Genomic DNA, 24,130 nt, shown 5'->3' with positions numbered 1-24,130 from the left:
TTTCTTTCTTTCTTTCTTTCTTTCCTTCTTCCTTCCTTCCTTCCTTCCTTCCTTCCTTCCTTCCTTCAACCATCTACTTTCCCTTGCTTCCCCCTCTCTCCTTCTTTCCATTTTTCCTTCCTTTCCATGCAGCTGTATCTTTTTTTTTTTGGTTTTCAACTAAAACTGAGTTAACAGCCTCCCATGGGCATTATATCATATCTTCACGCCTTAGGGCCACTGGTTTGTAAATAATCAACCACCCCTTTACCCTATGGCTAGCTTCAAACTGGGTTTGTGGATTACAGCTGGCATTGGGAGAAACACTCTTGATTTGCATTCCTCCTTCGGTACTAGCTCTTCCATCTTCCTCAGTCATGCTCAGTTTGTCAGCTGGATTTGATCCAGCTCACTGGAGATGCTCTCGGCAATGCCTGGAATGCACCGAGGCAGCCCTGTCTGCTTTTCTGTAATCACAGGTTAATTTGATTCCCCATCATATCTAATGCAAAGAACCAGATGTATTCGGATTGCTTCATGCAGCTGACAATTTGGAATGATCATTTCATCTGTCTCACCCACTTGGCATGACATGCCTCCGAACTAGTGATAAAAATGACCTCCCATTGGATGTTGCTAGGCCTGCTCTATTTTGTCCATTGAAATCTACATTCCCAGGCCCCCATCATATTTTTTTTCTGTCAACAACAGTGAATTGTCTCCCCTCCCCCCATTATTCAGACTCTGCTCAAGTAGGGCCCAGTAAGTGACTTTTAAATAATCTCACTGAATGTCTGAATGCCTGTTTTGGTCACAACATTAAAAAGAAGTTGAGACACTAGAAAGAATGCAGAGAAGAGCAATTAGGATAATTATGGGGCTGGAGGCTAAAATTTATGAAGAACAGTTGCAGGAATTGAGTATGTCTAGTCTAGTGAAAAGAAGGATTAGGGATGACATTAGGGTATTTGAGGAAATACCACAAAGATGCTATTTTCTAAAGCACCAGAAGGCAGGACAAAAAACAACAGATGAAAAATAATCAAGGAAAGAAGCAACCAAGAACTGAGGAGAAATTTCCTAACAGTGAGAACAATTAACCAGTGGAATGGCTTGCCAGAAGTTGTGGCTGCCCCATCATTGGAGGTTTTTAAGAAAAGACTGGATTTATTTATTTTATTTATTTTATTTTGTCACATTTTTATGCCGCCCAACTCCCAAGGGACTCTGGGCGGCTTACAACAGAGAATAAAACAATGCAACAATATCCCATACAAAAGTTAAAAGAAGACATTAAAACATTAAAACATTAAAACACATACACTCCAATTTGTGGCCGGGTCTCGCAAGATCACTATAACGAGATCAATGGCCCCAGGCCTGCCGTAAGAGCCAGGTCTTCACCGCTTTCCGGAAGGCCAATAGGGTGGGGGCGGTCCAGACTTCAGGAGGTAATTGGTTCCAGAAAGCCAGGGCAGCCACAGAGAAGGCCCTCCCCTGCGGGCCCGCCAGCCGACATTGTTTAGCTGACAGGACCTGGAGGAGACCGATTCTGTGGGATCTTACCGGTCGCTGGGAGCTATGCGGTAGAAGGCGGTCTCGAAGATAGCCTGGTCCTGAGCCATGTAGGGCTTTAAAGGTAATAACCAACACCTTGAATTGCGCCCGGAGACTGATAGGGAGCCAGTGCAGCTCGCGGAGAATTAGTGTAATGTGGGTGTATCTAGGTGCACCCACTATAACTCGCGCGGCTGCATTCTGGACCAACTGTAGTCTCCAAACACTTTTCAAGGGTAGCCCCATGTAGAGCGTGAGGTATAGGGTCTCCTGCTGAAGCAGGGGCTTGGATTAGAAGACCTCCAAGGTCCCTTCCAACTTTGTTATTCTATGTTATTCTATGCCTATATTTCAAATGAAAGTTTCTAGAAAATATTTTAGAGGCCTTCCCTACCTGGCCATTAAAAACAGGAAAAATATATGCTTCTTTTTTCTGCCTTATTGCCATAACTTTGCTTATTCTTACCTCCAGCCTATGAGGCAGACAGAGTCAAGCCATCCTTAGCTGTTCTGATGTTGAAGTAGATCTTCTCATTGATTCCAACATTAACCAAGGGCACACTCAAAGTGTATGACATTGACTAAGCTTTATCACCCATTACTTTTAAGGGAAGTTAAGGGAATTGTTACAGAGAGAATAATGGCAGAATATGGATCAGAACTGGGGACCACAAATTTCAATGCTGGTATAGTTTTCTACTGATTTAGCAATGATTAGTTAAGCAGGGCATAAATTAAGATCATGCCAGACTTCTGGATGTTTATCAGCTTAAGTGTGCAAATTAAGTTCTAACTTGTTCATATCTGCATGAATGACATGGCTACTGTAATTGGCAATGAAAAGCAAAGAAAAGACATATTGGAATTATCTGATCTGTTAATCAAAATCAGAGTCATATGGATGACATGAACACCTTGATAAAATACTTGAACAGAACTCAGGTTCCTAAAATCCGCTAATCCTCAAAGACTGATCCAATCTCCCATAGGGATCCTTTAAATCACGGGTGTTAAACTTGAGGCGCGTGGACCGGATGCGTCACATGCTGGCCATGCCCACCCCTGATTTAGCGAAGGGGAAAAGTTGCAATATGTCACATGACAATGTGTCTTGTGAGTTTTCCACCAGACGTGGGTTTCAGCAGGTTCTGACCAATTCTGGAGAACTGGTAGCAGAAATTTTGAGTAGTTCGGAGAACCGGTAAATACACGTCTGACTAGCTTCGCCCCCATCTATTCTCTGCCTCCCAAGTCCCAGCTGATTGGGAGGAAATGGAGATTTTGCAGTAGCCTTCCCCTGGAGTGGGGAGGGGATGGAGATTTTACTGTATCCTTCCCCTGCCATGCCCACCAAGCCATGCCACACCCACCAAGCCACACCCACAGAACCGTTAGTAAAAAAAATGTGAAACCCACCAATGTTTTACATCCCTGCTCTAAATCATACTCCAAGGCCAATAATAGAGCCTTGGTACTACAGTGGTTTAAAGCACCCTGTTATTAACACAGCTGCCTGCAATTTACTGCTGGTTCGAATCTCTCCAAGGCTCAAGGTTGACTCAGCCTTCCATCCTTTCTAAGGTAGGTTAAATGAGGACCCAGTTTGTGGGGGCAATAAGCTGACTTTGTATAAATATAAAGTATGAAGGCTATTGCTTAACGCACTGTAAGCCGCCCTGAGTCTCCGGAGAAGGGCGGCATATAAATCAAATTAAAAAAAAAAAATAGTCCTTTAAAAAAAAAGCAATCAAAATTGCCACTAAAGAACTCATTTCAAGGTTGGTACCCTTGAATTATTTCAAAGTGTATTTTAGTAAACCTGTGCCAAGAAAATAGTCCAGGCTGAATATTTGTCTGGACTAGCTTAATGTTCTCAAATAGATTTAATTAAAGCGAACAATTGACTGATATGTTTAGTCTCATTAATTTTTGCTTGGTCTTAAATTGTGAATAATGTGGGTTTTTTTCAGACAGAAGTGTTTGCTTGAGCAGTCTTTCATACAGCAAGAAAATTGTTTAATGCTTGCAATTTACCATAATTATGTTAACAATTTCTCTATTGTATTTTTTTGTTTGTTTTGGCAATATTTGACTATTATTGTTGAGCATAACAAATTATTTATATCAAGTTTTACCCCAATTATTTGAATTATATTTTTTTAATCTGATGAAACAATTCTAAATACTTTTCAGTAAGATTTATGCATAACACGCTGTGTCTCTTGTTCATTAAGCTGAATGTCTTCAGGTCAAGCAGAATGTGGAACATTTATTTATTTATTTATTTATTTATTTATTTATTTATTTATTTATTTAAGAAGTATTTATATGCCGCCCTTCTCCCGAGGGACTCAGGGCGGCGAACACAGATTAAAAAACATGCTATAATAAAATCCCGCTAAAACCTGATTAAAATCAATAATAATAAAAAATAATAATACCCAAGAATCAGAATCAGCCCATTCGTTGGAATAGCCAGGTCTTCAGGCCTCGACGGAAAGAACGGAGATCCGGGGTCGTCCGGAGCTCGGTGGGTAGTTCGTTCCAGAGGGTAGGGGTGCCCACGGAGAACGCCCTACCCCTGGGCATCGCCAGACGGCATTGCCTGGTCGACGGTACCCTGAGGAGAGCAGCCCTATGGGAGCGGACAGGACAGTGGGAAGCAGGCAGGAGATGGTCCTGCAAGTACCCCAGATCTAAGCCATGTAGGGCTTTATAGGTCAATACCAGCACCTTAAGGGGATCCGGAGGACCACCGGTAGCCAGTGCAGCTCACGCAGGAGAGGTGTTACACGGGAGTAACGAGGAGCTCCCATAACAACCCACGTGGCTGCATTCTGGACCAGCTGGAGCCTCCGGGTGCACCTCAAGGGCAGCCCCATGTAGAGGGAATTGCAGTAATCCAAGTGGGATGTAACCAGGGCATGAGTGACCGTGCGAAGGGCATCATGGTCTAGAAAAGGGTGCAACTGGTGTACCAGGCGCACTGTGTGAAAGCCCCCCTGGTCATGGCCGTCAAATGATCTTATGCTTTCTACTAATAACTGTGAAGCTCTTGCAGATGGCCCCATTTCAACATATAGTTGAACATAGTTGAACTACGCTGAACATAGTTTAACACATAGTTCTTTCTTTCTTTCTTTCTTTCTTTCTTTCTTTCTTTCTTTCTTTCTTTCTTTCTTTCTTTCTTTCTCCCTTCCTCCCTCCCTCCCTCTCCCTCTTTCTCTTTTGCTTTTTCACAGAATAACAGAATAATAGAGTTATTGAAGGAAACTCGTTATCATTTCAGACAAATGGTGGTCCAATCTCTTCTTAAAAACCTCCAAGTGTTGGAGCATTCACAACTTCTGGAGACAAATTGTCCCACTGCTTAAATTGTTCTAACTGTCAGGAAATTTCTCCTTAGTTCTAGATTGCTTCTCTCCTTGATTAGTTTCCATCCTTTGCTTCTTGTCCTGTTTTGGGAAATAAGTTGACCCCCCTCTTCTTTGTGGCAGCTCCTTAGATATTGGAACATTGCTATCATATCATTCCTAGTCCGTCTTTTCATTAAACTAGACAAACCAAATTCATGATGGATTTTTGAAGCAAGATTTTGAAACCAATCGATATGTTCTTACATTACTGGTCAATTTTTGCTGGACAAACCAGTGCATATGAACATCCATAGTTCAGCAGACCTTATCCCCATCTAGGTAAGTCTGTTCTATTTGTTATAACCATGACAGATGCTCAGAATAGGAATGGTTTTCTTGAAGCTATTTAAACTCTAATTGAAGACTGGCCAAATACCAAATAGCATATGTGATTCATTTTTAAATTCAGTCCAGTGTAATAACAGTTATTAAAGTGCTCCAGTGATCTCATTCTATCCAAAATAGATCCTTTGCTGTGTTGCTTCTCCGTTACCGACTTACACTGCCAAATATCTTATTTGGCACTCCATGATATTCAAGCCTCTCAATCTGTTAGACTTCAATGTCATATAGAAGAGATTTAAACACTCTTCAGCAATTTGGATTAATGAGTTAAGCCTTATTAATTTGAGAAAGCTTTTTTTTTCTTGGCAGCTAGTATCGATAACATACAGTTGTTCTGTAGCTTGCACCATCAGCTGTCATTGCTAAAGCCTTATGAGGTGAATAGAGTTTGGAGTTAGCCACATAGCTGGAGATTTCTACAAAACATAAAATTAAGACTGAGAAATTTTGCTTAAGTAAATATTTTGTAAATGAGATGGAATCCAGAGATTCAACTGTGAAACTAGATTGGTTTGATTATTCTAAATCCCTATTTAGTCATACAATGATGAGCCAAGACATTTCCAGACTTATATGCTTTGTATCTTTGTTCAGTTATGTATACAATACTGAAAAGCTCTTCTTTCCATTTTGTATAAATTACTACTTCACGGAGCACATGTTATTATTAAATTATTATTATGATTCATCATCCAGTCATTCAGAAGTTCAGACTGGCTTTGGCAGTATGGTCTGCCTATCGAGGCTTTTCCAATTGCCTGGGATAGGCAGATGTGGGGGTTTGATGGTGTTAAAGGTATAGTCTTAGGATGTAAGCTGTTCTGAGTAAGGTTGCCTTTTTGCAATTGACTGATGGTGATTTTGTCAATGCCAATGGTATTCAAGTGGTGCTCCAGTTGTTTTGGGATTGCACCCAAGGCACCTATTACTATTGGGACCATTTTTGCTTGCTTCTGAATCAGAATAGAATGAGCTGGAAGAGACCTTGGAGGTCTTCTAGTCCAACCTATGCTCAAGCAGGAGAACCTATACCGTTTCAGATAAGTGACTGTCTAGACTCTTCTTAAGAACCTCCAGTGATGGAGTGCCCATGATTCCTGAAGGCAAGCTGTTCCACTGGTTAATTGTCCTCACCGTCAAGAAATTTCTCCTTAATTCCAGGTTGCTTCTTTCTTTGATTAGTTTCCAACCATTGTTTCTTGTCCTGCCCTCTGGTACTTTGGAGAAAAATTTGACCCCCCTCTTCTTTGTGGCAGCCCCTCAAATACTGCTATCATATCACCCCTAATTCTTCTTTTCTTTAGACTAGCCAAACCCAAATCCTGAAGCCAAATTCTGTCACAGACATTCTATTTGCAGGTCTTTGCATTTTGTGATCTTCTCCAGTTCTTTCTCTTCTACTGTCTCCAGGTACCACCACATCCACTAGCCAGACCTTTTGGTCTTTTTTATTTATAATTGTTTATAATCTGGGGTGTTGTTTGGCAGGTGCCTGCCTGTTTGAATTCTAAAGGCGCAAAGCAATTTAGCTTCTTCATTTTCTGTGACTTTCTCTTTTTTATGGTCCCATCAGTTCTTGCTTTCAGCCAAATATATATTTCTTGCAGATCTTCCAATGCACCATTGTTGCTACTTTGTCATGCCGCTGCTTGTAGTCAGTCAGTGCAATCTTCTTGCAGCAATTTACCAGATGGTCCACTGTTTCTTCAGCTTCTTTGCAGAGGCAGCACTTGCTTTCTCAATTTGTGTGCATTTGTTTGCATTTGTTCTCAATTAAATTATTATTAAGTTATCATTATTATTACATTTATTTACCACCCATCTTACCACAAGGTAACTTTGTGTAGTTATATGTCATGTTAAGTCATTATTTTTAACCACAGATCATTGACCGGGTACATACAACATTCTAAATCATAAGCCATATTAGATCAACTTCTTGTGTAATATATTATCCTAGTTCTTTGTTATTTTTCTAAATGGACAGAAGATGGATATTTTTAACTATGATTACTGTAAAACCACTTCAGACTAAATTATACCAAAGCTGGCTTCTTTTTCTAAATGTATTTACTGATACATTTAGAGTTCTGATTATGCTATACAATAAATTTCATTTTATCTGAAACGTAAGTGGAAATGTTTGATAATCTCATTCCTACTATAAGTCTGGGGACAAAGGAGGAAAGAGTATGGTGAAATCTAGGAGGAACCAAATTTTCTTTTCATAGTAGCTCTCCCAATGTTAAAACATACTGTAGTTTAATTTTACAGCTGAACACATCCAATGCTATTACAATCTGTAATGTAAAGATAGCCTTGACAACATGACTACAAATTGATTCATCCTTTTGAATTAAAGGTTTTGTCAAATTATAAAATTGGTTGATGCAGAATATATATTCAGAATGAGAGAGAAAAAGCTGTAAAGGTACTCTCATTCATTCTTCACTTTGATTAATGGAGTTTCTGTCTGTCTGTTACAAATGAGGCCAAACTATAAATGATAGAAGTGTAACGTCTGCTCCCAATGAAGATGCCCAAGTTCTATGTCAGACTGATGATCTTACACAGATCACTTTGAAGTGCAGAGGAGAGCAACCAGGATGATTAGGGGAGTGGAGTCTAAAACATATGAAGAATAGTTACAGGAACTGGGCATGGCTAGTCTAGAGAAGAGAAGGACCAGGGGAGACATGATAGCAGTGTTCCAATATTTGAGGGGCTACCACAGAGAGGAAGGGGACAAGCAATTTTCCAAGCCACCCAAAGGCCAGACAAAGAATAATGGATGGAAACTGATCAAGGAGAGACTCAACCTAGAAATAAGGAGAAATTTTCTGACGGTGAGAATAATCAACCAATGGAATAGCTTGCCTTCGGAAGTTGTGGGAACTTCATCACTGGAGGCTTTCAAGAAGAGATTGGACTGCCATTTGTCAGAAATGGTGTAGGGTCTCTTGCTTGGGTAGGACTAGATGGCCTACAATGTCCCTTCCAACTCTGTTAATCTGTTAATCTTCCCATCCCCCAGAGCAAAAGGAAGGCAAGTAATTAAAATAATTCAGATGTCTGCATCCTTTTCATTCTTTTACTCTATAATTGAAACTTAACCACAAAAAATGGCAATGGATAAGAAAGGAAGAGATAACAAATCTGGGGGGGGGATATCTGCAGACCTTTGAAAGAGTGGTTTCCTTTGACCAAGATTCCTTTGACCAACATACCTTTGTTAAACAACTATATGTAAAAACAAAATGAGCTGCTATATTTCACCTTCACTCCAGCTAAACTTCATAGAGCAGTTAGGCTTATCTTACCCTGAAGGGTAATGTTCATATTATGATTAAATAAGAACATCCTAAAGGCTCTGTGGCTAAGACGCTGAGCTTGTCGATCAAAAGGTCAGCAGTTTGGCAGTTCGAATCCCTAGTGCGGTGTAACAGGGTGAGCTCCCATGACTTGTCCCAGCTTCTGCCAACCTAGCAGTTCAAAAACACGTAAAAAATGCAAGTAGAAAAATAGGAACCACCTTTGGTGGGATTCTGTCCACCTTTGGCATTTAGTCATGCCGTCCACATAACCACGGAGATGACAGCGCTGGCTCTTCAGCTTTGAAACGGAGATGAGTACCGCCCTCTAGAGTCAGGAAAGATAGCACATATGTGCGAGGGGAACCTTTATCTTTACCTTTAATGGGGAAATCAGACTTTAGGTACCAAATAATACAACAATTTGTCTTGGATAGAGTTGGCAGTCAATGGTGTTTGTATCTAAGTACAAAGTATTAAGTACTAAGCACATTTCCTGATTGTTCTCTTTTAGAATTCCACTTATCCCCATTTCTGCTTGAGCTAACAAATTTACCTGCAGTCACTAACTGGTGACTAAATTTAGTCCATCATAATATTTGCCAATAGGTGCTATTGTTCTCGTGCCTTATTTTGAAACTTCCCGTTGCTTCAAAATCCAGCAGAGCTCTCAGTGTGCACAGGCAGCATGACAAAATGGGGACTTACACAGTTGAAACAGCATGGAAGATGCTATTTTTGGCTTGAAACCCATATCACAGTTCACAGCATCCATATAACTCACATAGTGATGATATCTTTGCTTTTCTGGCCCGTGCTTGTGATAATGATGTTACCACCCAAAGACATTTAATCAACACCATCCCCGTCATGCCAGGACATTTTGAGTTTCACTTTGTTACCTCAGTTTGTTCAGCCACTTCTGATTGATCAGCTTGTGTCTGACCCATTGCTGGAAAAATGCTCAAAAGTACCACCAGTAATCACCAGTAATTACTTATCACCAGTAATATTTGATCACCTAAATTAGTCATACAGTATTTGATCACCTAATTAGTTTAAAGCAGTGTTTCTCAACCTTACGAGCTTGAAGATGCATGGACTTCAACTCCCAGAATTCCCCAGCCATCCATGGAGAATTGAAGGCCACGCAACAAAATCCCAAGGTTGAGAAACACTGTTTTTAAAATATCAGTTAAAAGTTCCACAATATTAATCACCGGGATCTTCTGTTATTATTGTTATTGTTGGCAGCATATCCACACTGGACAGAGAGACTGAACGATACCCAGTTAGACAGTGGGGATCAACTGCGGTGGGAGTGTAGAGCTTCTGGAAAGCCGAGGCCAACTTATCGCTGGCTGAAAAATGGGAATACTCTACGGCCAGAGGTAAGTATGCTGTAGTTTTATTTGCTTTCAGATTGTCTTAGGACATGGGTCTCCATACTTGGCAACTTTAAGACTTCTGGGACTTCAATTCCCACAATTCCCCAGCCAGATGGCTGACTGAAAAATTCTGGGAGTTGAAGTCCAGAAGTCTTAAAAGTCACCAAGTTTGAAGTGGCCTGTCTTAAAATAAGGTTTTGGGCTCAGATGCCAATTGAATTAGGATGTAAAACCATGATATATTTAGTGTCATTCTAGAGCCGAGGGCTGAACATTTTCCAAGTGGAGACAATTCCCAACATAGATGGAGCCAGGAAAAAAATCTGAGATGATCACAGCAACAACAACAAAATAGCTTTGATTTAAATAACATTAACATAAATTAATTATGGGGAATATGATTACTTCCTCTGTATTTAAGAATTCTTCTCATTTTTCATATTAGCATTCTAATTTGTTGGCAACTGTTGGAAGAGCTCTGATATTTCAAGAAGCTTAGGGGCCTTAATTAAGTTTCCTTTTTTAAAAAAAAGATTAACATATATTTTTGTTATGGCTTAAGTTTGTATCACCTGTTATGAATCTATACTTCTTTTTTTCAGCCTTAGATCTGTGGCATCCTAAATCTGAATCTTTCTTTCTTTCTTTCTTTCTTAAAGTGTGTGTGAAAACCCACAAGAATATGAAGAGGCACTTTTTAAATTTGTGCATTTCCTTTTATATATTTTATTATTTTAGGTGCCCTATGCCCTAAATGTCATGATGAGATGCAATCAAGAAAATAGCCATTCAACCATTTACTCCTCCTTCTTCCTTATCACTAATAAAACAGAAAATATTAGTTGCATTCTGAAGTCTTCTTATTGCAAGCAAATACTTTTTTAAAAAAACGCACCAAATTTTCTTTATCTTGAACTAATTATTTCATGTTAAGATTTCCAATTATATTGTGGCATCAACAGTGTCATCTGCTGTGCTCTTCACAACTAATAAAATCAGTTCCTGGTCACAAGGTAGTTGGTTATACTTATCTATATCTATATTCTTCTGTAGTAAATGATTGCAATCCATTTATAGAGATCCATATCTATAAATGGATTGTAATCATTTATTACAGAAGTATGTAGTTTAACCCGCAGGTATAAATATTGTTAGACATCCACCTCTTGTATGCCGTTGCATTTTATTGCAAGGTGTTCAAAACAAGGTGTCCAAATACTCATGAAGAATGAACTCACTTCGCTCATTCCGAAGTATCATTTTCTCAGCTTTTCAGCGTTTACAAAATGTTTTCTTCAACTCCTTTTCATAATAATGGCATTTCAAGGATGCTTTTCTCTCCCCTCGAAACTGTGCGCTGTCTCGAATGAAAAGGCATATAGGTAGCACCAGCTTTACTGAAGAGAAACCATCGTACCCTAAAATCCGACTGTAAATCATTTATTTTCTGGCAAGTCGGAACACTAACCAAGAAGTCAAAGGCTTATTTTCTTAGCTCAGATGAGTGCTCTGCTACAACAACAACAAAACAAAAAAAAATCATATTTTTATTGTCACTCAGTAGGGATTCCTTGCTTATTCCAAAGCAGCGAGTTAAATCTGTTCCAGTTCTATGATACTTATGATACCAAAACATTATGCATCATGTTAGCTATATATTACAATCTGCTTGACAATGTTACTGTCTTTGCAATTCTGGACAGCAATGACAAATGGTACAAACTAAATAAAAATCAAATCCTCAGTAAACTACCATAATAGTCTATGCTTGGTTTGCCTCACTAACTACATAAGACAGTCCTATTCATTCCCCCACACCCCCACAAGATTAGCACGTTAGTAGCTCTGAATAATTGCTGATAGCAATAAAGGATCAGAACAGTGAGATTTCGTATAGTCACCAAAGTCTCATTTTTAAACATGAGCAAGGATAATCCTCGCCAACATTAATCGTATGCAGTGTTAAGCACCCAAAAACATTTTAACATAGTCACAGATAAAACAATGGAAAAACTGTCAACATGGCAGTCGGTAAAAGCTCCTTTAATAAATGTTAAGCACACAAATATGTTATTCCCTTTGCTGCCATCGTTACTTGAGCTAAAGCTGAGAAACCAATAACTTTTCCTGATGTTCTTTGCTTTTGTAGAATTATATTTCTATTCCATTACAGAGCAGGATTGAGATGGTTAATGGTGTACTGATGATCCACAGTGTTAATCAGTCAGATGCTGGAATGTATCAGTGCGTAGCGGAAAACAAGCATGGAGCCATCTATGCCAGTGCTGAACTGAAGATTTTAGGTTTGTATTTAAGGCTGTTGTTCTTTTTTCCATTCGTTTGTTAAGACTACAGTGTTGATCCAGAGTCCCAAAAGAATGAAATGAAGGTGTTCATTTAGTTCATAGGTAGTCCTCAACTTATGACCACAATTGAGCCCAAACTTTCTGTTGCTAATAGCAATAGCACCAGTGGTGGGTTTCTAAAATTTTTACTACCGGTTCTGTGGGTGTGGCTTGGTGGGCGTGGCAGGGGAAGGATACTGTAAAATCTCCATTTCCATCCCACTCCAGGGGAAGGATACTGTAAAATCTCCATTCCAGGGGAGGGAAAAAAATCCCCATTTCCTTCGAATCAGCTGGGACTCAGGAGGCAGAGAATAGATGGGGGTGGGGCCAGTCAGAGGTGGTATTTACCGGTTCTCCAAACTACTCAAAATTTCTGCTACCGGTTCTCCAGAACTGGTCAGAATCTGCTGAAACCCACCTCTGAATAGCACTTAGACTTATATACCACTTCACAGTGCTTTTGCAGCAGAGGCATACGGCCTTCTGCGCATGCACAGTAGTCAAACATTATGTCCGGACAGGTGGGCGGAGCCTCCCGCAGTCGCTGCTACCAGTTTGCGTGATCTGGACCGAACCGGCTGAATCCCACCACTGTTTTGCAGCCCTCTCTAAGGGGTTTACAGAATCAGCCTATTGCCCCCAACAATCTGGGTCCTCATTTTACCAATCTCAGAAGGATGGAAGGCTGAGTCGACCTTGAGCCTGTTGAGATTCGAACTGTCAAATTGCAGGCAGCTGGCAGGCAGCAGAAGTTAAGGGAATCGCAACAGTTGTTAAATTAGTAACACAGCTGTTAAGTAACACAGCTGTTCCCCATTGACTTTGCATGTCAGGAAGTCACAAAAGGTGATCACACCACCCCACATGACTCGGCAACTGTCACAAATACATGCCAGTTGCCAAGCATCCAATTTTGATCACATGACCATGGGGATGCTGTAAATAGTAGTAGTAAATAAAGCCCCCCTCATCTGTGATCTTGTTCAGGAGGGGGGAGCGGACCTGGCGGGTATTACGGAGACCTGGTTGGGCCCGGAGGGAGGGGTCCCTCTGGTAGAAATGTGCCCACCAGGCTTCCGCGCATTCCATCAGCCGAGGTCACAAGGGAGGGGCGGGGGAGTAGCGGTTATTATTAGAGAAGGCCTTAGGCCCAGGGAGACCACTGTACCTCAGACAGCTGGTTGTGAGTCCCTCCTTGTGAAGTGGGGCCATGGGGTTCAGATGGGCTTGCTGATCACGTACCTGGCTCCCTGCCGCGTGGCAGCAACCCTGCCTGAGCTACTCAACGTTATTGCTGCGGTGGCGGTTGATACCCCCAGACTTATGGTCATGGGGGATTTCAACCTGCCGTCCGTGGGCGAGACGTCTGAGGTGGCTCGGGAGTTCATGGCTTCCATGACGGCCATGGATCTGACCCAACTAATTCATGGCCCTACGCACACTGGGGGAAACACACTGGACTTGCTTTTTGTCTCTGGACAGTGGTTGAGTGATCTTGAGATAGGGGATGTAGTCATCGAGCCCTTGTCATGGTCGGATCACTCTCTCCTTCGCCTTGACCTTCGTACCGCGGCACCCCACTGCAGGGAGGCGGAACCGATAAGATGGTACCGCCCCAGGCGCCTGATGGAACCCGATAGGTTCCAGACGGAGCTTGGGCCAATTCCTGAGGTTCTGGCTCACGCCTCGACTGGAGACCTAGTGGCCGCCTGGGATAGGGCGGCCGCTGGGGCCCTGGATCGAGTCGTGCCTTTGCGGCCTCTGACCCGGCGCGGATCTCGCCTTGCTCCTTGGTTTACCGAGGAGCTGAGGGAGATGAAGCGCCGGAAAAGACGCCTAGAGAGTAGTTGGAGAGCTAGTCTTTCTGAATCGGACCGGACACTGGTTAGATCCCATATTAGGACTTACCTAGTGGCGATAAAAGCAGCAAAATGTACGCATTTTGCTGCTCTTATTGCGTCATCAGATAATCGCCCGGCCGCCCTGTTTAGGGTGACCCGCTCCCTGCTCCACCAGGAAGCGCGGGAGGACCCCTTGGAGGGAAGAGCCGAGGACTTTGTTCAGTATCTGTATGACAAAATCACTCAGATTCGGGAAGGTCTGGACTCTGACTGGGTAGATCCAGCGAGAGTGACGGAGGCAGGTCTTGAGACTGTTATCTGGGATGAGTTTGATCCTGTGACCCCAGATGACGTGGACAGGATTCTGGGTAGATTGAACGCGACCACATGTTTGTTGGACCCGTGTCCCTCCTGGTTAGTGCTGGCTTCCCGGGAGGTGACGCGAGGCTGGCTCCAGGGGATTATAAATGCTTCATTGGGTGAGGGTGTCTTCCCCGCCGCCCTTAAGGAGGCAGTGGTGAGGCCCCTCCTCAAGAAGCCTTCCCTGGACCCGGCAATATTGGCTAATTATCGTCCAGTCTCCAACCTTCGTTTTGTGGCGAAGGTTGTTGAGAGTGTGGTTGCGGGACAGCTTCCCCAGTACCTGGATGAAGCGTCGTATCTGGATCCGTTCCAGTCGGGTTTCAGGCCTGGATACAGCACGGAAACGGCATTGGTCACGTTGGTTGATGATCTCTGGAGGGCTCGGGACAGGGGCTGCTCCTCTGTCCTGGTCCTGTTAGATCTCTCAGCGGCTTTTGATACCATCGACCATGGTATCATGCTGCACCGGTTGGAAGAGTTGGGGGTGGGAGGCACCGTACTAAGGTGGTTCTCCTCCTTTCTCTCCGACCGGTCGCAGTCTGTGTTGACAGGGGGGCAGAGGTCGACCCCGAGGCCCCTCATATGTGGGGTGCCGCAGGGATCGGTCCTCTCGCCCCTTTTGTTCAACATTTATGTAAAGCCGCTGGGCGAGATCATCCGTGGTTTTGGGGTGGAGTACCATCAGTACGCTGACGACACCCAGCTGTACATCTCCACCCCGGATCACCCCAACGATGCCCTTGAAGTGATGTCCCAGTGCCTGGAGGCCGTACGGATCTGGATGGGGAGGAACAGGCTCAGGCTCAACCCATCCAAGACCGAGTGGCTGTGGTTTCCGACGTCCCGATATAGTCAGCTAATGCCATCGCTGACTATTGGGGGCGAATCATTGGCCCCCACGGATAGGGCTCGCAACTTGGGTGTCCTCCTGGATTCATGGCTGTCGTTAGAAGAGCATGTGACGGCCGTGTCCGGGAGGATTTTTCATCAGGTTCGCCTGATCCGCCAGTTGCGTCCCTATCTAGATCGGGACTCCCTACACACAGTCACTCATGCCCTCGTTACTTCTCGTCTGGATTACTGCAACGCTCTCTACATGGGGCTCCCCTTGAGGTGCACTCGGAGGCTCCAACTGGCGCAGAGTGCGGCCGCGCGGGTGGTGATGGGAGCGACATGGAGTTCCCATGTGACACCTCTCCTGCGCGAGCTGCACTGGCTCCTGGTGGTCTTCCGAGTGCGCTTCAAGGTTCTGGTTATCACCTTTAAAGCGCTCCATGGCTTAGGACCTGGTTATTTATGGGACCGCCTGCTACCACCAATAGCCTCCCACCGGCCAGTACGCTCCCATAGAGAGGGGCTCCTCCGGGTGCCGTCGGCCAAACAATGTCGGCTGTCGGCCCCTAGGGGGAGAGCCTTCTCTGTGGGGGCACCTACGATTTGGAACGAGCTCCCCCCGGAGATACGTAGGATCCCGGATCTGCGCACCTTCCGCCGCGCGCTTAAGACTTTTCTATTTTATCAAGCTGGCCTGGCCTAAATCTTCCCCCTTTTTAAATGTGGAAATTTTAAATTTTTAAATTTTAAATTCGTCTTTTTATAGGGGTATGGGTAAGGCATTTTAAATTGGGGAGCCATTTTTAGATTTAATTCTGTTTTAAACGTATTTTAATTGTTTATATTGTATGTTTTTTAACTTTGGCTGTGCACCGCCCCGAGTCCTTCGGGAGAGGGGGCGGTATAAAAATCTAATAAATAAATAAATAAATAAATAAATAAATTGTCATAGGTGTGAAAAATGGTCACAGACAGTGGTGTCATTCAAATAATTTAACAACTGGTTTGCCTAGGGTCAGGTTGGCTGTCGCGGGAGGCGTGGCCCATCCTCATCCTGCACATGTGGGATGAGCCTCCTGTGACAGCCAACCTGACCCTGGGAGAACCCACACACACACTATCAAAGTGGATCCTGGTTGCTGCACTGTGTTGCAATGGAGATACAGGAAATGGAGTAGCCGGCCCAAAGGAAAGAGGATGAGCAGGGAGAAGAAAGAGGGAAAGCGGCCCGTTTCTCCATTGCAGCGCAGTGTCCAGGATCCACTTTGATAGCAGGGTGGTGATAATTTAACAACCAGTTCAGTTGAACTGGTGCGAACCAGCTGAATCCTACCACTGGCCATATGTCACTTTTTTCAGTGCTGTTGTAACTTCAAATGGTCACTAAACGAATAGTGACTCCCTATTCTACTATCAAGGATTATCTGTACATCCTTTGACAGTTCTTTATAGGAAAAAAAGGTAAAATGGAAATGTTATAAACAAATCAACCATCTGAAAACTGAGTCAATGCTCCAAGCTGAGTTATATTTCTGATATATATGTATGGGAATAAAATTATTGTTATTATTACATCACACTTAAAAACATAGTGTGGAACAGAAATAAATATAAATTTGCTCTGAGTAGAGCAGCCAATAAATTTGATTTAAAGATAAATACATTGTAATGAAATGAAAGTACAAAGTAGCTAGCTATCTTGTTGCCCTTATCTCAACAAATCGAATAAATATTGCAGACTTTCATCAATCAAAACTGTTCAATAGAACTAAGATTTATAAAGATTGAGATATACAATATATGGAATTAAACAAACCATTCTCATCAATACACAGAAATTATGTATTAAATTGCAAGCGTGTTAAAGTTTTCAGAAGCCTGCTAGCTATGAAATGTGTCCATTGGAATAGATGTTATTAGATCCTTTCATCCTGTCATTCTTGACCAATCTTTCATTTCTTTCTTTCACTCATAAATAATGCAGTTATAGCATGAAAGAATATTTAATGGGTAAGATAAGGTTGGTAAGATTAATGGATCTCAGCCCATCCTCATATATTATATACTTTGTTTAACAGCTATATAATTTTGCATTATAAAGACATTTCATGAGGGAGAGTCAACCAACCAACCAGCCAAGGTGATGTGCCATCTTTGAAAATATTTCTTGACGTAATGGGCTTGGATGGTTCCATTGAGATTGATTTCTTTTCTCAATAGCTTCTGCTCCAACTTTTCCCCTGAGTCAACTGAAGAAGACCATTATTATTACCAAAGGCCAAGAAGTCACTGTGGACTGCAAACCACAAGCTTCTCCCAAACCAACCATTGGGTGGAAGAAAGGAGAAAAAAACGTGCGAGTAACTAAAAGGTCAGTTGTCCATTCATTCATGTTTACCTTTGGCTTCCATTGGTGTTTGCAAGAAAAAGATAAAGCACAAGAATATTCAATCAGCAAGTTTGAGCTATTAGATATTTTACATTATATATGAAAACGGTGTCTCATCATTTTGATAATGAAGTTTCATACAGTACATATTGTTCATAATTGGCAACAGTCTTGATTTATATTTATTTATTTTTATTTATTAGTTTGTCAAACATGTACAAGATAGCAGGTATCAATATGAACATGGACATGAATGAAGGAAATGAGTACAAGTAAATGGGGACAGTAGGACAGGGACGGTAGGCATGTTGGTGTGCTTATGCATGCCCCCTTTACGGGCCTCTTAGGAATGGGATGAGGTCCACAGTAGACAGTTTAAGGTTGAAGATGTGAGGGTTTGAGGATGTAACAACAGAGTCAGGTAGAGCATTCCAGGTGTTGACCATTCTGTTGCTGAGGTCGTATTTTCTGCAATCAAGTTTGGAGCGGTTTACCTTGAGTTTGTATCAATTGTTTGCCCATGTATTATTGAGGTTGAAGCTGAAGAAGTCGTTGACAGGTAAGACATTGTAGCAGACAATTTTGTGTACTATGCTTAGATCAGATTGCAAACGGCGCAGTTCCAGATTGTCCAAGCCCAAAATTTCAAGCTTGTTGGCATAAGGGATTCTATTGTGAGTAGAGGAGTGGAGTATTCTTCTCGTGAAATATATCTGGACCCGCTCAATCGTATTAATGTCCGATATACAGTGTGGATTTCAGGCAGATGAGCTGTATTTGAGAATTGGTCTGGCAATTGTATGCAATTAGAAGGAAGGCATGAATCTTCTTCTCAAGGGACGTTCTCAAGGGAAGAAGATTCTTTGGAATTTTTCAAAATTACAAACAATCAGTTCTAAACAATCAATGCCAACATTTTATTCCAACAAATATTGACAGCAAGATCCAATTTGGATTGGTCATTGGCACCAGAGGTTTAGTCTTCTAAGCTTTTGGACACATGCTGGAGTCCATTCTCAGGGAACGTTTCTCTACTGGAATGCGTGCTAAGCTATGAGTCCTATTTATGTGGTGCTTGGTTGGGTATGGCTTCCTACGGTTGATTAGTGTGTTGATGGCCGGCTATTGGCTGTTGTTTCCTTGTGCTGCCAAGTCCTCGGCTCCTAAGTACCTGATAAGCTGGTGGTAAATCAGCACTCCTGTTGACTGACAAGAGGCCTGTTTCCTAGGCTTCAATCATTTTGCTGGCTATCTTTGCACCTGCTCACCCAACAATTTTAAAATTGAAAATTGAATTAATTGAAAATTGAAAATTAAAATTGAAAGCGAAATTGAAAATATGTCTTTGTTAATTGCAATGTTGGCAGCAGTCATTATTTCTGTTCTTGTGCATAAGCTCCTAAGCAGGTTTTGGATCTATTTGTTCAATCCCTTTCCCTTTCTCCTACATTTCTTAACCTTCCCACTTCATATTATGATGCTACTTGTCTTCATAGTTTTTAATTAATCCTTTTTTAACACAAAATGGCTCACTAGCATTTTCAAATTGTCTGTAAGATCAAGAAAAGAAAATGAAAAAAGAAAAGAAAAGAAATGCAAAAAGTTATACAAATGGGGAGGGGAAAAATGTAAATAAGTGACTTCTGATCTTTAGAACAGTTACATTTAGTCTCTCCTTTTTCTGTAAAATTATACATGATTCTGTTCTTCCCATAATTAATCCTTTTTAATCAGCAAATCCATAAATCACCAGTTCATTCTTTTCCCATTTTCAGCAAAAAATAAAAATAAAAAAAATCCATAAATGGTGCCCAGTCTTTTATTATTTGTTTGTTTGTTTGTTTGTTTGTTTGTTTGTTTGTTTGTTTAAATTTCTATACCGCCCTTCTCCAATATAGGACTCAGGGCGGTGAACAGCCAAAGTAAAAACAAGACATACAAAATCTAAAAACTGTTTAAAATAATTAAATATTTTGGCCGTAATTAGAACAATTCCAATTTAAAATCAGTTTAAAATTTGACTCAAGCCAGCCCAGCTAGTTGAAATAAATAGGTTTTCAGGGCCTGACGAAAAATCCCGAGGTCTGTTATTGTACGTATCTCTGGGGGGAGGTTGTTCCAGAGGGTGGGCGCCGCCACAGAGAAGGCTCTCCCCCTGGGGGTCGCCAGCCGACATTGTCTGGCGGACGGCACCCTGAGGAGGCCCACTCTGTGTGAGCGTACTGGCCGGTGGGAGGCTATTGGTGGCAGAAGGCGGTCTCGTAAATACCCTGGCCCTGAGCCATGTTATAAAACATGCTTGATGTATTACCCTCATCAAACACACCAATTTTGCCATTTCTGCAAATTCCATCATTTTCACTATCTACTCTTCCATCGTGAGAGTTCAGTATTTTTCCATCTGTGTGCATATGATATTCTCTCTCCTCCTTGTCTAGTTTGTTGATCTAAACCTCTTTATCCCTTTTACATTGCCCTTCTGTAATGGATCTCTGGATGACCTTGGGGGATAAGGGAAAAAGAGGCTGCCTAGGAAACCATCAGGCAAGAGAAGGAGGAGCCCCCAGTGCCTTAATGGCCAGAGAAAGAAATTTAGGAAGGACCCACAGTAATGGGTCTAGCAGTCAAAGGTAATGGGTAGTTTGTATTTTCAGACTTGCAAGTTTCCATTACTCTGCTAAACACCTAATTCCCACAGCACTGTCTTATGACTAAGGATATTTACAGGGGTGGGATTCAACCGGTTCGGACCAGTTCAGGTGAACCAGTAGTTATGGCCAGCGACTGAGCCTGCCCACCCGCCCCAGGACTATCCCGTCTGATACAATCGCCGTGTTTTTCACGCCTTGTGTGCAAGGCGTGCGCGAGAGCAAAGCTCTCCCGTCCTATACAATTGCCATGTTTTTGACACAGTGCACATGTGTGCAACATGCGCACGCACACTCACATTTTTGATTCTGGGTGAACCGGTTGTTAAATTATGTGAAGCCCAACTCTGGATATTTACCAGTGTAGTAGGGTTGTATTGCCATTATTTTTCTCTTCTTTTCTATTACCTCCTATTGGTGTTTTATGATTTATTACTTTGTTGTTTGTATCTTGTGATTGATTATTGTATTTTATGCTTATATTATTTTATTGTATTATGTACATTGAGAACATATGCACTAGGGACAAATTCCTTGTGTGTCCAATCACACTTGGTCAATAAAGAATATTCTATTGTGTTCTATATTCTATTTTGTTAATATAGCCTTGCAATAAATTAGAATTAGTTCACCTTGTCATGTTTCCTGTCTGGTCTACATGTAAGGACTGACACCTTAAATTTATCACCTATATCTATCTGTCTGTCTGTCTGTCTGTCTGTCTATCATATCTATCATCTATCTATCTATCTATCTATCTATCTATCTATCTATCTATCTATCTATCATCTATCTATCTATCTATCTATCTATCTATCTATCTATCTATCTATCTATCATCTATATCTATCTATCTATCATCTATCTATCTATCTATCTATCTATCTATCATCTATCTATCTATCTATCTATCTATCTATCTATCTATCTATCATCTATATCTATCTTTCTATCTTAATTGTTTTTGTGCCACTCATCTCCCTTATGTGGGAATGAGCGGTTTACAGATTATGATACATTATTCCAGATTTCTAGATTTTAACTGCTTAATTTTAATAATGTCTGTGCTAGGTTGGGAATCCTGAGAGATGAAGTCCATACAACTAAGTAGCACCAAAATTTAGGACGGTATGTTAATAGGAAACTTGAAACTGGGCTTCAAATATTCAAGATATTTTACTCTAAGGCAGAGGTCTTCAAACTTGGCAGTTTTAAGACTTGTGGACTTCAACTCCCAGAATTGAAGTCCACAAGTCTTAAAGCTGCCAGATTTGAAGACCTCTGCTCTAAGGGTATGTAATTTTGTCTCCCCTGCCCCCACAAAAATATATCCTGTGTTGTGATCTTCTGAATGACCCCTCTGAATGTTGCTACCAAATTGTGATATGATAAAAGGGAAGGTATTTTAAGATATGCTTGGAGTAATTGTATTGATTTGATGTTAATTACTGTTAGAGCTTTAATTTTTGTTCCAAGAAAATGTATTTTTGCTAATGTTGCTCTGAGAATTCAATTTTGCTATGAGAAGAGTAAGTGTTGCTTATTTTTTTTACATGTAGAAAAGAATCGTAGTATGTGCATATATAGATATGGAGAATCATACCTGTACAAAAGTCATATTTCTATTACGAGCCATCTTCAGTTTGAAGTGGTCATATTATCTACGCCAGGGGTGTCAAACTCACATCGTCACGGCGGCATCACGTGACGTATTGGTCCCCCCCTACGCTAAACCGCTCGTGGGCGTGGCCAGCACATGATGCATCCAAATTCATATTCAATTCAAATTCAAACCTTTATTGTCAGAATACAACATGTCTGCTATGAGATTGGCTGAGCCTCCCTTCGTGCACCCCCCCCCAGCACAACACAACTCACAGTGAAAGACAAAAAAAATCCCTATCCCAGTGAATCCTGCTAACAATCACGCAATCCTATTGCACCATGCAAACTTATTGCATATCGCGCTGGCCCCACAAGTAAATCGTACTATGTTGTTGTAGTTATTTTTCATTCAGGAGTCTGACAGCCCACAGATAAAAACTGTTCTTCAGCCTATTTGTGCATCTGCCTATGCTTCTATATCTCCTTCGTGATGGCAGGAGAATAAAGAAGGGCTCACCAGAGTGTGAGTCGTCCCTGAGGTTTTTTCCTCACTCTTCTAAGGCAGCGAGCCCTAGTGATGTCGTCTAGTGGTATCAGGGGACAGCCAACGATGTTTTGCGCTGTGCTCACCACCCTCTGTAATGTTTTTCTATCCGTGGTTGTCAAGCCAGCATACCACACCATAATGCACTGAGTGTTCTGACCCAGGCTTCCCGAGTCATTAAAACACACGAGTAGTCCCAAAAACCTCTTTTATTGCAACAGCTGTGAATTCTGTTCATTCACAGATGAGTCCCAAGTAGTTATAAAAAATCCTTCGGGATAATCACCCACCTTTATCTCCCTTGACACGCTGCCAAAGACCTAATTGGCAAAGCCACACGGAGTCCAGAATCAAACAGAGCTTCAGGCTTTAAGCTGAACCGAATGAATAAACGTTGCTTCCTGCAAAGGCTCACGTGCCTTTGCTCCTTTTAAGTATTATGGGAGGGGCCAATCATCTCCCAGCTCTACTCCCGAGTCGTTCCTTTTGTTTTAGCTGTTCTTCTGGCAGCTCTGTGCATGCGCACACTGGGAACGGGCTCTTCCTGTTCATCTGCCTCGCTGAGGTCCGGCTCTGGAGGCAACACATACCTCCAAGATGGCCTTTTCTCTGCCTCCGATGCAGAGCCCTCATCCGAGCCTTCCCCAGACTCAAGAACTGGTCCATGTTCCTCCCCAACCTCCTCACTGTCCGACTCTGCTACCAGCTCTGCAGGCTGCTGGTGGACCACAACACTGAGTGAGGACGCTTTCTATTGTGGACCGATAAAAGGTGGTCATCAGTTTATTTTTTCCCAAGTCTCTAAGGAAGTGGAGCCAGCCCACAGGCCAGGAGTTTAACAGCCCTGATCTATGCTATCTACCTTCTGCTGCACCTGAAACTCAACTACATATGATCTAGAAGTGTGTAAATCAGAAAAATAAGAGAGAGCTGTAGCTGAAATTAAATAATTTGAAATGAAAAACAGATCAATGATGATTTTGATATCTTGCTATGGATTAGCAGAAACTCTACACTAACTTATCTGAACTTGATAGAACTTTTTTTTAAAGATTTAGGTAATAGCTCTACTTGCTCGGTAAATTGAATATAGAGTTTAAACCAATGAACAGATTCATCTCTCTCTCTCCGCTAACCTACAACTTTCATGCACACCCAAATGTCTTCTCATTACTGAGCTTTCACACCAGCTCATTACTATCATTACATGACCATTAATTATATTTAAAATAAAATGATCCCAAATGAGTTTAGCAAAGGAAAATCTTATTAAGATTCTATTATTACTTACTTTACTCTGCAGAGGGAGGGGGAAAAAAGAATGGGGTTTAATTATCTGCTTTTAGCTAACAAAAACCTAATATTAGAAAGTCAGTGTCTTTTGGAAAAATGTAATGGGTTTGCTTTGGTTTATTAGTCTTTTCTGAAAATGAATGGCAATATCAGACCAAAACTCTTTGCATTTCAGGATGTGTGCTTCAATTTTATGGTGGATGATTACAAGCTGATTGCCAATCCTCAAACATTTAACTAAACTATATCAGCACCCAACAAATCCCCCC

At 41.7% G+C, this 24,130-nt stretch overlaps 1 protein-coding gene across 1 annotated transcript in view; it reads left to right on the top strand.

Annotated features, from left to right (window-relative positions):
* CNTN5 (contactin 5) overlaps window positions 1-24,130 on the top strand; it is a 273,429-nt gene that overhangs the window by 115,657 nt on the left and 133,642 nt on the right. The window contains exons 7-9 of the mRNA XM_070943988.1: window positions 9,863-9,999; window positions 12,170-12,299; window positions 17,603-17,753. Coding sequence (XP_070800089.1) covers window positions 9,863-9,999; window positions 12,170-12,299; window positions 17,603-17,753 — 418 coding nt within the window. The remainder of the gene's footprint in view (window positions 1-9,862; window positions 10,000-12,169; window positions 12,300-17,602; window positions 17,754-24,130) is intronic.

This window comes from Pituophis catenifer, unplaced genomic scaffold, assembly GCF_029215685.1.
Source record: "Pituophis catenifer annectens isolate HBS135680 unplaced genomic scaffold, rPitCat1.0.hap2 SCAF_4, whole genome shotgun sequence".
NCBI classification, from domain to species: Eukaryota; Metazoa; Chordata; class Lepidosauria; order Squamata; family Colubridae; genus Pituophis; species Pituophis catenifer.
This window is presented reverse-complemented; position numbering and strand designations above follow the sequence as displayed.